The following is a 15,622-nucleotide window of genomic DNA, read 5'->3' on the forward strand; positions in this document are numbered from 1 at the left end:
ATTAGTCTTACCTGTCAATAGGACAACCTGAAATACAATAATTATTATTTAAATTGTGAAATTGTAAATTCCTTACAAATACAACCTACATCTTTTAATATACAAGTCAACAAAAGAAAAGATTAAAAAATAATTACAGCTTTGTAAAAACAAAAACAATATTAATTGGATTTAATATATTTTTTGTTCTATCTTTTTGTTCACCCAAGACACCATAGGGACAAAACCAGAGAAACTCTACTGATTGTTGTTTGAGACAGAATTGAGAAACTACACAATATACTTTGATATGTCATTTACATGTATCGGTTTTAAGAAAACTATCACAAAGTCATACAACAGAGAAATGATACCTACAGTGGAACTCATTTTAAAGCATTATACTCAATCTCTACGTTAGAAATATTTCATTTTGACACACAAAACAAATGTGGCAATTGATTAAGAGTAATCAGGGCAACCAAGATTCTAGCGGAAATCAAGAGAATGCAATACATCGACAAAGAGAACACATATATGGCAAACAGACAAACACAAAAAGTAAAAAAAGTAAACTCGAACTCCACTAAAAACTGGGAGAATGGACCAAGTGTACCGGTAGGACTAGCGTCATCTGCTTTTCTAGAAGCACCTACCGAGTTGCTCATAAAATATCAAGGCGGGGGTATACAAAAGAGAAAAGAACAACTATGACACGTTGAACAAATTAGTTTGATGGTGCAGATTGATACCCCGTTAGGATCCAGGAGTTCATGATGACGAAAATAAAATTTATGTTGTGATGACGTCAATCTTGTAGAAATATAACCCTGTTCGAGAAGGCTTATAATAAGTATTATAGCGTGATACAAAAAGTCTGCGCGGTAATGGCTAGCTGTAGCATAACGTATGAGTTGTGATAGGAAAACTACTTACACAGGTGCTGAAAGGATGTAGCCACAGGTGATACGAAAATTGACAATTCTGAATAATAAGTCATCGTGTTGGTCGTACAGTTTGGTCAATTGTTATCCTTTACCATCGATTTCAAACTTAAGGTCGAGGTATGAGGCTGACTTCACAGTGTCTGTAATATCCTTTATTTCAACTTCTTTAGGGTAGATGCGATTTATAAAATCCCCGAAACTAGGACTGTTTAACGATAATTCGTCATCTATATAGCAGAAACGGAGATTTAAGGACCTAGCTCAACGATTTTTCTTCTTTTGGATCAGATCAGTTATGAAGTCAGCCTTATAATATAAGAGTGTCGGAATAGGTCAGCAAATAGAGGAGCATGATTGCACAAACGCACGTTGGACAAATATGGTGTCCATAAAAATTCCAGCATTTTAAAAACTCCTTTTTCCATATATTTGGAAAATGATTTGGAATTATTTTGTACAAAGTATGAGGAATCTCTACCAAGAACTATATATTTGTATCTAGGTGTACGGTATTTATTCTTTCATTCACCATACTTATCGTACGTACGGGGAATGGAAGTATCAAGAGTTGAACAATCAAGGGATTTTAATGCTTGTATCCTGATAATAATCTTGAATTGAGAGTTTCAAGAAAATCTTTCGATTTTTTTCAGGATCCACAGTGAATTTATTCAACTACGGAAGTAACCAGTGTCGTGGCAGGACTCGAGACCCTCTTTGAGACATGTGAGTATAGAAGTTAAAAGTTAAAAAAATAGGTTCCTTGGTTCATTTTGCAAATCCAGGTATGTAGCGCTGTTTGTATTGAGCCATGTGGGGTTTAGGAATCTAGTACATAGACGCAAGATCACATTCATCGTCTTTGGTAGAGAGACCAAAAGAGGATAGCGCAGATTTACGATTTTCTATTATCTTTTATTTGGAGAGTGCAGTAGCAGTATAGGTCTTATTACTGCTATTATTTTCTACGTCTACCGCTAATGATAAACATTGTATGTAAAACGTTTTCCAGAAAAAAATCAATGTTGTTTTGGGCTTTGTCTGATTGTGCGACAAAATATTTGTAATGTATAGTCGACAATATTTTTGCTACATCAGGGTCTTTGAACATAAATGAAGGTTGGCACTTATTGACCTACTTAAAACCTTCAAACCTTTCAAAATTAAAGACCTCACAGCCTTTACCCACTGACAGATAATGAATGTCGTCTTGTTGATAACAGTCGAAACTCAAAACATGGCTATATCACACAATTTTATCCCAACATGGAGATTTAAATTTCAAAACATTACCATTGATATCTCTGCTACAAATTCTTAATTCTGATATATTAAAGAAGGGTGTGGAACTTAGAGCACATTAATGTGGGAAGCTAGAGGTAGGGGGAGTCAATTTGATGCTGCGCAAAGTTCGGCATGACCTTTTCACAAAACTGATGAGTACTTAAGGACATTATCTCGCAGATAAATGATCACCAAGTTATTGACAATTTATAGCTTGAGCTTTTCCCCGGTTACCTTATTTAAAATATTCAAAATTAAGAATTTTTTTACATTCCACAAACAACGAGTACCTTGAATATTTTAAGTTCAATTCACGTTACAATTATCCGGGAAAAAAGAATCTCCCCTTTAAACACTTAACATGTATTAAACTAACAGATAAAAATATTTATATTATACGTTCTGTTTTACACAGTAACAAAAATAACGCCGAAGACGAAGTGCTTGAACTAAATATTGACGAATAAAAGTCATTTAACGAAATATCACTTTGTAAAATCTAGTAGCTAGTATTCCTATGGTACGTATGACTTGCAGTTGACTCAGAATTCGGTCGTTTCGAAGAAATGACATTTCTGGGCCATATTTCTCACATTCAATGCACGGATGCGCAAATGAACAAGACATACCTTGTTGTTTTGACCATTGCATCATCCACAGGGTCTTTTGCTATGTGGTCCATTATTTGTTAAACATGTTGCCTAAGACGAATCATCAGTCTTGGTGTTGTTATATTTGCCACAATAAAATGATTTAGGACATCAGCGTGCGTCAAACTAATTCTACCCAACCCAATTATTTGTTTATTCTCATTTTGAAATAACTGTGTCATCTAAATTCCTATTTATTTTCCGTGTCTTAAAATGGTATATTGTTAACATGATGTACTACCCAAGTTATTGACATAAACAATTTAGACCCTTCTATATCGATGGCAAACACAATGATTGGACGGAAAAACTACGTTTTGGATTTCAAGCGGATCAATTTTGGAATTCTGTTTTCAAAAGATTAATAAATGAAAAATGACGGTTGTATACAGAAATAAACTATGACAAAAACTTTTAAATTTGGAAATAAGACCAATACACCGAACAAACTGTATTTTAATTTATTTTTACAAGTATAAAAAAAGTTGAATTTGATCTAAGAAAAACAGGAATTTCAATCATTTGTATATATACATTTCTTAATGTATAACAATGCATCATTTCATGCCTTAAAATATAAAACCCTGAAATAATAGTGAACGAAAATAAATAGCAGAAGAAATGTAAAACTAACATTAATATTAGAATATTCCCTAATAGGTAGGTTTTTTTTATTTTCTTTTTCTTTTTTTTTCTTTTAAATCAACAAAAATATCAATCGCTGTACTTGTAAACTCTTACCTATTGATTTCATTCCATACAATACTACGACGCAATATACAGAAATATACAAAACGTCTTTTAGAATCTCGTAAAAATCAAGGCAGTTTATTGTGGTACTTACATAAAGAATGACGAGTGTCTTATAGCGCTTCATATCGACGAAGTGTTTACTTGAACCTTTTGGCATATTTTTATACTATAAACAGTTCGATTAGAATTGTCATACTGGCTTCATAATAGTTTTATGGGACAGACAAGCTGTATAACATTTAACAATTTCATTCTTTACAAATATCAAACTTGTCAAAAAAGTCAAGGTTTTACAAATTATATCTTTTGACTTTTTCTATCTGTAAAAAAAAAACATCTGAAGCCCACAGCTAATTGAAGTTGTTTGAATTAATTACGATAGATGATTGTGACTGATAATGCCAACATGTTCATTTAATTAATTCAGAAGAGTTAATAATATTTGATTATTTACACATCATGTAACCATACACGAACACAACCAAAATGTTCGGAAGACGGAGAAATCAAGGGAACCGAGATTCTACCGAAAATCAAAAGAATGTAATCTAGGGACAAAGACCAGACATGGAAAACAGACACACACGACAAAAAAAACAAAAAATAACCAAATTAACACATACAAAATAAGGAAAAAAATAAATACAATAAATTGTAAAAAAGCCAAACTACAAAAAATATATTTCTAGAAAAAAAACATGTATGCATATATATATATATAAATATATATATCTTACATATCATTTTACATTAAGAAACAAAATAATTATAATATTAACATTGTGTTAACATGATTATATGTTTCATCGATCCCGAGTCTCTTTTTGATCCAAAGAGATATTCATTTACGATGTTAAGATAATTAGCTTTTCGATTACATTTTAATGACTGACTATTTAATTACGTTAAGCCATACACGTCGACAAAATAATCAATATTCTAGCGGTATCCGAAATATAAACACACGATGGGGAAAACACAAGAGAAAGAGCAAGAGCAAAAACAATTCTACAAAAAACTCATAGTAAATAAGCAATCTGGTCTCCACTAAAAACATGGAGCATGGATCAGGTGCATGTTTAGGATAAGCGTCCTCTGCTTTTCTGGAAGCACCCGTCAAGGTTCGACAAAAGAGGGAACGAAAACTAGGACACGAAGAACAAATCGATTTTCCTTATACCATAAGATACACAATTATAATCCACGAATTCATGATCACAATAATAAAATTTGTGTTGCGATGGCTTCAATTTTGTAGAAAAATAACGATTATCTAGAAACCTAATTGTTAGATGTGTAGCATGGTACAAAAATGTTTTGCTGATGACAGGTTACTCCTTGAAACACGTGTACAGCATGTCGAAATTTACAATATATAAAACTGGTATATTTTGTAATTTAGAACCACTGGGTGGATACCGCTGCTGATCCTGAGGTCACCCAGGGTATTTACCAACCCAGCAGTCGGACTTGTCTGACCTCAATTATATCATATTTAATCTACCTTATAAATTAAATCTTGTGGTATTCCAAATTTAAAATTGGTTAAACACTGAGGCTTCATTGTTTGCATTACATATGGTACAACCTGTCGGTGATGGATTAGGCTTCCTCTTTTGATAGTTTTGGTTTTGAGTACTTCTTCTGTACAACTGATATTTTGATCAAGATCTTTCCATGTATTTGATTTTAATGCTGCTAATGAGAAGTTACTCTTTGAAACACGTGTACAGCATATCGAAATTTAAAATATATGAAGTTGGCATATTTTGTATTTTAGTAAATGACCACAAGATCATTACTACTTCGAATACAGATCGCTTATGCGCGTTTGAAACATTTTTTTAATCTTGGATCTCATGATTACTATTTCTATCCGAATGAGTTATTCGCATATGAATATATGAATATAGATTTTTTTTAAACAAGAGAATGAACTGCATAGTTTAATTGTTGGCTTTTTACATGACATAATTTCCCTTACAGGAGTAAGTTCTCTAAGAACATTATTCATACCAATATTTTTTATAATGGAATGGATATTAAAGTTTTCTCTTCCCCAGGAATGTCCACATCATGTTCAGAATGGATTATGTTTCAGCAACAACATTAAATCGTTGTTCTCTAGAAGCCTAAATACCATAGACAACAATGGGTTAAATGATCTTCACGCAATTATGTCCTCAAACACTGCTCAAATATCATATATGACTATGTGTATGCAGGGTTTCATGCTTTAAATCTACCCAAAAAAAGCAGGACTGACTTTTATCGAATAATTTGCTGATATTGGGAAAGAAACTGTCATTAAATAGTGTTTTCCATCGATTTGTTAAATACCCGTGATTCAAACGGCTTCACTATCCAAGAAAATCGAGAAGTTTTGGAAGTGAAGAGTAATTTGAAGGGATTTACTACACACGCTAAACAAGACCCGATACTTTTATCAGAATAAATATATTAATGACAAATATTCATATGAGGAAGGAGAATCAGTTTATAATTCTTGCCATGACAAACTGGCCTGAAGAGACGTATTCAAGATATCTCTTGCCACGTCAAACCTGCCTGAAGAGACGTATTCAGATATCATTTATAGCAGGGTTTGGTCATGACATCAAGATTTTTTAGAATGTTAGTACTTAATATTATCATTTTTCATATAGAATTTGTATATGCAATTTTACTTTATAGCGAGCGCTGCGAAGCGGTGTGAGCTCTACGGTTATTATGTGTACTTTCAAAATTTCCCTTAAGATTCCCCAAAATACTAACGAAAAAAAAGTAATGTCCCGGAAGTAACAGAAAGTGACTGTCCTCAAGGAGAAAATTCATCATTTCCTTCAATCAAACAAATACAATAATATAGGTTAAGAGTACATTTCAGTAAAAAAAAATCTTTTCTGATAGTTTTCAAGTCTTTTTCTATTTTGTTTTTACTTATTTAAAGAAGTCAATAAAATGCTTATAAAAACTTCGGGAAACTCATGGATATACGTACATGTATCTCCGCTGTTCCGCTGTTGCTGTTGTCAAGAACCTAGCCACGTGTGGCTTTTACTGGGACGGACGATACCGACACTGATAACAGCCAGGAAACTATTCCATACTGTATTTTGGATGTGGGGGAGGGTGATGACATAGAAAAAGACAGTGACTATGACTATATCTCTGATGACATCGATCCGGCTGGTGAGATTTTGTGCCGCACCTGTGGCAACGCCGAGCCACCAAAGTCCATTCGGAAGGACAAACACATTGATTGGTTTCATTGTGATATGTGTGATCGGTGGGTTCATAACAGGTGCAGCACAAAACATGCCCTTGCAAGGAATGTATGTCTTCGGTGCTTTTCCGTTCTTAACTACCGGGACCTCAGTCAACAATTCATTTTGCCACAGGAAGATACTGAACAGTAATGTCATTCTTGAAATTTAATAAGCATGTTTTTGTGCATGTACAAGTTAAATAAAGACCATTTATTCCTCATTACAATAGAAAATTTTCTTTGAAAATTAATAGAGAGATTGATAGTCTCAAGTTTAATCTTTCACCTTATATTGAATTTCAAATACTTTTTTCTTAATCATCTTTATCTGAACTACATTTTGTATATTTGTACATGTATGTATGAAATGTCTCATTCTGCTCTTCGATGCAACTGCAGTTCAGACATGCTTACAGTTAGAGATTTTTGTACATCTCCAGAACATTATTCTCAACACAACTTTGTCTAATATTAAGTCACTGCTTGGGAAGTGATGATTTTTGGACAGCTGGCTTGATGGCTACATCAGCCCAACCTGCACAGTGGCTCATAGGACAGTACAAACTTAAATCTGTGATATTGAAACTGTGATATAAAGCAACATATGTGATACAGTTTATGCGTGCATTATGTACTAATCTTTTCATGAATGTATTTATATTTGAATTTAATTATAGTTTTGTGTTTATAAAATCAAACTTGAATGGTAAATAGTTATATTATACTGTTGATTCATATCTTTGTTCCCATTATAATGTGCTATTATAGAAAGAGTAATCAAGGGAACAAAGGTTATAGCGGTAATCAAAAGAATGTAACCCAGGGAAGGGACAAAGACCATACACGGAAAACAGACATACACAACAAAGAACACAAAGTAACTAAAATCATACATACAAAGTAACGAAAGTAAATTAGCAACTCGGACTCCACTAAAAACTGGGAGCATGGACCAGGTGCACCGGTAGGTTAGCGTCCTCGGCTTTTGTAAAAAAAACCTGCCGAGATGCTCATAAAAAGTCAAGTCCGGGGTAGACAAACGACGAAAGGAAACCTATGACCCGTTGAATAAATCAGTGACAATGGATACACCATATTGATCCACGAGTTCATGATGACGACCATAAAACTTCTATAGTGACGACTTCAATCTTGTAGCAACATAACCCTGTTCCAGAAGCCTATTTGTTAGAGTTCTAGCGCGATACAAAAAGTCTGCGTAGTTTCGGCAAGCTCTGGCATAACGTATGAGTTGCGATATGAACACTCCATACGCAAGAGCCGAAGGGATGTTGCCACAGATGAAAGGAAAGTTGATAATTCTGAATGAAAAGTCATCACGTTTGTCGTAAAGTAAGGTCAATACTTTTCTTTTAGCATCGATTTCTAAGTGTAGGTCAAGATATGAGGCTGACTTCACAGTGTCTGTAGTATCCTCTATCTCAAGTTATTTTGGGTAGATGCGATGTATCAAATCCCCGAAATTAGGATTGTTTAAAGATAATACGTCATCTATATAGCGGAAACTGAGATTGAAGGATCTAGCCAAACGATATTGTTTTCTTTCTGATCAGATCAGCTATAAAGTCAACCTCATAAGAGTGAAGGAATAGGTCAGCAAGTAAAGGAGCACAATTTGGTACCATTGGAATGCCGACCGTTTGTTGAAAAACACGTCCACCGCGTTATGTTAGATATTGTTAAACAAAAGTAGCATTATATTTTTATGACAGTAATTGTGTTATCATTGCATCTTGTAATTATTTATGTATTTATATTGCATGAACCTTCATTCTACCTTGTTATTGTCAAATATTTGACATTTAATTATATAATTTTCATCTCTGATGTTTTCAAGTCTTTAATTTACATATATAAGGAATGAATTTCCACAAAACTCCTCTATGAGCATAATATTTCATCAGATCCAAAGATATTTGCAAAAACATTGATATAATAGTTTGGCTGTACACACAAACTAAAAAGAGAAATCAAATGAACCAAGATTCTACAGGAATTAAAAGAATTTATTATTTAATATAGGAAAAACACTAGACAGGGAAAATATATACACATCAAAGAACATGACATATACCAAATAATATGACAAAGAAACAAAAGTAAATGAGAAACCCAGACTCAAGCCAAAACATGGACCATGTGCACCAAAGGATTAAGGAGGGGCTTGATGGGTTATTTTCGTTCTTCGTGATCGCGCATTTTCGCTTTCTACAGATTTATTTTTCGTGATTCGTGATGAAAGCATTGTTCGTGAATCATTTTCATTGGAGTTTTATGTACGTTCTTCGTGATTGAGACATATATTTCGTTCTCATGATTTTTTTTCCATTACGGAAATAAAGAGTTCCATTGAGTTGTCTTTCTTGGCTTAAAAAGTTGAAGTAGCGCGTTTGATATAGAACCTGGGAGAATTCAACAGGTAAACAAGTAATGAGCCAGTAATGTATTTGATTGTAGCTTAATTGAACCAATCTATAACACCAACAACCAGCTTCTGAATCTCTATTATCAAGATTGATTGGGGATACTCTTTTTACATTTTCGTTATCCGTGATCTTGGAAATTTATTTTCTGTGAATCGTGATTGACAAAAAAATCAACTCGTGAATCGTGATGAGACACCCCCATCAGGCCCCTCATTAAGCATCCTTTGCTAAAGTTAAGCATACAGACAGGTTATTTGGGAAAAATTTTGATGACTCCTCAAGAAGTAAAGGAAACAAAATATAGAAACAGTAGTAAGAATGTATGTGCTGTACAAACATGAACATGTATATTACATTAATGGAACTCCTACCAAATAAAAAAAACTATAATTTGCAATGATGGCGTTTGATAGAAGGCACCAAACATTTCCTTCTGAAAAAGAGGGGATGCTGGTTTGTTTTTTTTTGGGGGGGGGTGTGGTGTGGGGGGTTTCGTGCAAGCGATCCACTCTCTGGTGCTTGGAATTATACTAAGGTTGTATATTCACATGAAATGGAAACCAATCTTGATAGACAAAAACTTTACAATCACGACATAAGAAAGATAGACTGGTGGCGTGTGCATTTTTTTCACTGCCCTATTTACTATGGGATAAGACTGTAACAAGTTAACACAGCCACCAAATCAATTCCATGATTGAGACCAGAGTAGGTATTTCTAAATGTCAAACTTAAATGATGTTTATGTACTTTTTGTACCATCATGATGGTCTGATTGTTTTTGATATGGTAACAGTTTATATGGACTACAAATTTTGTGCTACATTGTACATGTGTTGTGCCATGCAAAAACTCATAATAAATACACATTAATACATACTTCCATTATTGTTGATAATGATTTGAAGACATCTTTTTCAAAGGCAGATTAGTAGATTTTCAAAAAAATTGCCGGGTCCACTACTTAAAAATTTGTATTTGTAAACAGAGACTTTATGTAATAATTAGGTATTCCCTGCGTAGAATGATATAGAATTTCTGGTAGGGGTCTGCCTTCTTGGGTTCTTCGACAGTAAATATGTGTTTTGAAATCTACACACACGCAGTGAATTTCACCATTGTTCATTGTTTTAATTTTACTCCCGAATCTGTTGAGAAATCATTATGACGATCGACAAAAAACCCCAGTCCACCCTCCCCTGGCACGTAAAAAGAATATAAACACTACATTATCGTTCAGAATTTTCAGACCAAGACAAGTCTTTTCTATCATAGACCTGTAATTATAGTTCTGGCAAGAAATCGATTTTTTCTGATTTTGAAAATCCGTGTTCTTTAAATGCTTAATTTAACGAGTGTCAACGACTGCAGACTAGATAAACATACAGTTGTCTACTTACTTCCGATTTGGCGGGAAAAGTTAATGTTTTTACCCGAAATCTCCGAAATTTTACGAACATTGTTTGTAAACAAATAGGAACCGTAGAAACCAAGATGGCGGATTTTTGTATAGGATTTTTCCGTAAGGATTTTTATTGGCTGATTAAAGTGCAGAAACGACCTGTGAGTACCTCCTACTATTAGACATTGGTCAATTAACACAATATGAGTTGTAAGAAAGACAACTCTAGTTCCGAATCGCAAATGTTACGAAAATAGAAATTCAAAACAATAACGAGCAACAACTGACGTCGAGTATAAGTCATTAATAAAGTTACCTAATGGAGACAAACTGCATTGTGAAAAGTTTGGTTTTTTTCAAAAACTTCAATGATATGTAAACACCTGAAACATCCTTTAGGAGTTTAGCCTGACATGTTTTGTTTATTTTTAAATGCCTCTTTGATACTCGTTATGTTTACAATGTTACGACTTATATTACTAAACAGCTGACAGAAAGGGAAAAATGTTGTCAGAAATAAAAAAAAAATACAATTATCAGAATTTGTCAACAATCGGCATTGACAAGAAGACTGTCTGAAAAAATAAGCCTGTTTGCATCACCTATAATATCACTTAGAAGGAAAGTTATTTACTAATTAAGACTATGTGTTGATTATCGAATATTGAATTCAAAAACGCATAAGGATCATTCCCCCATTCACGTGTTGAAGAATCGTTTGATGCTTTTAGTGGTGCAAAACTATCAACTTATCACCAGGTTTGTTGTTTCTAAAACCTCATTTTCAAAGTGTCATTTTGACAGGCAAAAGTGCAATATCTGTGACATGTAGTTTCAGCTTCTATTGTTCAGAAAGATCCAGATAAGATTAGTGCAATAGAAGCAATTCGAGCTTCTTCAACAGTAAAAGTTGAAATCATTTTAGGGTTGACAGAATATTATATAACATTATTATATGTTATCGCAGCATTTTTAAGTCAGTTGGCCTGCATCCATATTAAATCTATTGCAGAAGTTTGCAGTTGCTTCTGTCGTACCGGATAATATTGGGAAGTCCTTTCTGTCTGTATTTATCAAAATAGCGAACAAATCGCTAGAAATTCTTGTTATCGATTGCATCGTTCTAAAACCTTTCAATGGAAAGAAAACTGTATAATTAATGACAAAATGTACCCTTGCCATACCTACTAGAGCCGTACATGTAAAAGTAAAAACGTGGCAAATAATTTGTTGACTGCATTGTTCTGTGTTTGCCCGAACGTTTGCACTCTGGTCGAGGTTAAAATCAAAGACGACGTAATTGCCAATTCACTCTTTCTTGCCAGTTAGATAATTCCACTGAAAATTTAGAGGACAGGATTGTTAATTTATAATCACATCGTTATGCTGAGATTGCGTTAACAATAGTTTTTTATTAATATTTAGAGGCCAATGTCTTCTTCCAGAAGTGAATGTGTTTGATAATGATTTTTTTTCTAATCATAACACACCTTAATATGTTAATTAATCTGCTCCTGTATCTATGTCATGGCTTGGCTGTTTCAAAATACATTTATTTTGAGTTTTAGTTTATACTGAATTTAATGAAATGCTTTTAAAATATGTTCTAAACTCCCGGTTCACGAATATCCTTAAACGAGTCTGACTTTAATAAATGTGAATATTTTCGACTGAAATCATCGTTTTGTGTAATTTGGAAAAGTTGTTTTTATCGTAGTAGTCAAAATATGTCATTGCCAAATCTACTTTTGTAAACTAGGTATGTTTGTCCACTATTTTTAAGTTGTCTACTGTGCTTGCATTATGATTCTTGGTTCGAAATGAATTATTTCGTCCTTATGTGAATAGTGTTTGACAATGTTTTCATCAATGAGTCTTCGTGTCGTTATTTAACGTTTCTATTTATTTTGAAGAAGTTCAGTTGTTCTGTTACCGTAACTTTTATTATTTTTGTTGTTGGGCCTCACTTGAAAGTAAGGTTTGCTTATACAAAAGTTGGGGAACACACAGAGGAATATGCCTACTACCGGAAACAAGTCATTAATCTTGATCTTATGTTGGGGTTCCTGTTTATATAAGGAGTCATATTGTTCTTGGTCGCAATGAAATTAAAGACAAATGGAACTCCAGTGAGTGTCTTTTGTACATTTGACTAAAACGTCGTAGTTGTAGTACTGTCCGATGAATATCAAGGACTTTGAACCATCAACATGTATAAAAATGTGAACAACAACCAATAGTTATTTCTTCAATTGAATCAAGTGATAGCAAGAGTAACAATATTTCCATACTGACACGTAGTATACATGTAACAGTTACTGACACGTAGTATACATGTAACAGTTACTGACACGTTATATACATGTAACAGTTACTGACACGTAGTATACATGTAACAGTTACTGACACGTAGTTTACATGTAACAGTTACTGACGAAAGACATTCCATTTCGAGTAGGTTCCAACGTTCTGTGTGTCTGGTTTTATCTATCATGTATTGATTTGAATTTATTGTATTTTTCATACAAATGTATCTCATATTTTTGTATGCTGAGTGCCCGTCTGTTTCTATGCTTTTACGATTTTCTTGCACAATCTTGTTTCATTATTTTGTTTTGTTTTTTCTACGTACCACACCGTACTTTCGAGTTTTAACGTTACGTTAACTTTACACATTTAACGTACAATAACGTTGGTCATCGCTTAAAATATTCTTTGAAGACAAATCACACTATAGTTTACGCGCATTTAATGGCGTTGTCGTCAATTTGTGACGTCACTTTTACGCGAAATTCGCGATTGATCTCCCTTTGACCGTAGAAGCAATTTGACGTCGAGATTCAAAGGTTTTTTTGGGAAATCTTCCTTCAATGTCAGGTTTCCGTTGGTTTGTCCGTCTGTCCTACCTATAATCACGACTACATTTTGACAACGGACATAATTTACCAGTTCATTTACTGTGGTATAAAATGTAGAAAAAGTTTCACACGGAGTATCTAATTAGGGCGCTGATTCAGAGGGGAGGATCCGGCGAATGCTCCTCCCTTAAAATTTGAGGATATTTTTGTTTTTGCACGAAATCAAAATTTTTTACAAATTCTATCCCCACAAGTGTTCTTGCTTTACTTCGCTCGGTCTTTAAACTTCATTTATTAGCCCACTTGAATTATCGATTTCATCTATATGATTGATTGTCGTCCATATGCAAAAAAAAACATCTATGCAGTATCAGAGTAGGGACACGGGGAAAAAATATACAACCAGGATGTATAAATTTCCCCCTCCTTTGCTTGGGAATTTGTTCTCCTCCTTAATCAAAATAAAGTAAGAAACGTCCGATTTTACGAATGTTTGAACTGCTATATCTTTATTCAAAGTACGGTGACATGTATTTTTAGAAGCTTATTTCAATGCCTTTATACATGAGACAATTCCATTTAATTTACTCGAAATTCCTAACGTTAGAACTGGTTAGTGAGATTAGTCTTTAACACAATTTTGGCATTTTAAATTTGATAGAAGAAGCAAAATTCTTGAAAACAATGGAAATAATATGTGCTAATAACAAATTTTAGAAAATATTTAAGCGAACAAGTAAAACGCAATTATTCCGAAAGAAGTCATCAAGTATGTAGGCAAGACAAGAATGTTAAATATTTAAGAGCTGAAAGAGACGAAAAAGCAGAAATGGGGTTTTCGTTCTTTAATTTGGTGTAGTAGATATGACAGAGACGACTGCTGCAAGCTTAAATACATTGGAACATTTCGTTTCTCATATGTGTTCAATAAGGTTTTTGCAATTGTTTTTTTGTTCTGCCTGAATTTTGTCTTCTATGGTTTCTATGATTTCGTGCTGGTGTTGTATGTTTTGCAAATGATTAGAGTTTGATATTGGGCTTACGGAAAAGGCATTTACAATATATGAAATATAAAAAAAATTATCAGGAAACACAACTACATTTTCTGTCAATGCGTGCATATTTATTTGAATGATTAAAACAAAAAACCGGACACTGTTCATTGTTGTTGTCGTCTTTCTCCTTTCATCAAGGTTTCTTATTATAATCATCTACAAGGATGAAACGGATTAAAAACATCTTCCAATATAAAATCACAACATTGTGTTGATGTTACAAAATAATCAAGGGAACCAAGGTTATAGCGGTAATCAAAAGAATGTACAAAGACCAGACATGAAAAACAGACATACACAACAAAGAACATAAAGTAATTAAAATCATCCATACAAAGTAACAAAAGTAAATGAGCAACTCGGACTCCACTAAAAACTGGGAGCATGGACAAGGTGCACCGGTAGGGTAAGCGTCCTCTGTTTTTCTAGAAAAACCCGCCGAGTTGCTCATAAAAAGTCAAGTCCGGGGTAGACAAACGAGGAAAGGAAAACTATGACCCGTTGAATAAATCAGTTTTCATTGTGCAGATGGACACACCATAACGATCCACGAGTTCATGATGACGACCATAAAACTTCTGTAGTGATGACTTCAATCTTGTAGCAACATAACCCTGTTCCAGAAGCCTATTTGTTAGAGTTCTAGTGCGACACAAAAAGTCTGCGTAGTTTCGGCAAGCTCTGGCATAACGTATGAGTTGTGATATGAACACTTCATACGCAGATGCTGAAGGGATGTTGACACAGATGAAAGGAAAGTTGACAATTCTGAATAAAAAATCATCACTTGTTTCGTAACGTTTGGTCAATAGTTTCCCTTTACTATCGATTTCTAAGTGTAGGACAAGATATGAGGCTGACTTCACATTGTCTGTAGTATCCTTTATCTCAAGTCCGTAGGGGTATATGCGATGTATCAAATTCCCGAAATTAGAATTGTTTAAAGATAATACGTCATCTATATAGCGGAAACTGATAT

General features: G+C 33.8%; 1 protein-coding gene across 1 annotated transcript in view; it reads right to left on the bottom strand.

Annotated features, from left to right (window-relative positions):
* LOC148608561 (collagen alpha-3(VI) chain-like) overlaps positions 1 to 15,622 on the bottom strand; it is a 59,107-nt gene that overhangs the window by 2,833 nt on the left and 40,652 nt on the right. The window contains exons 16-17 of the mRNA XM_088543600.1: positions 301 to 353; positions 12 to 27 (exon numbers count right to left, since the gene is read on the bottom strand). Of these exons, the coding sequence (XP_088399726.1) occupies positions 12 to 27; positions 301 to 353 (69 nt within the window). The remainder of the gene's footprint in view (positions 1 to 11; positions 28 to 300; positions 354 to 15,622) is intronic.

The sequence above is a fragment of the Perna viridis genome, chromosome 9 (assembly GCF_037379345.1).
Source record: "Perna viridis isolate PV_CMFRI_1.1 ecotype Kerala chromosome 9, ASM3737934v1, whole genome shotgun sequence".
NCBI classification, from domain to species: domain Eukaryota; kingdom Metazoa; phylum Mollusca; class Bivalvia; order Mytilida; family Mytilidae; genus Perna; species Perna viridis.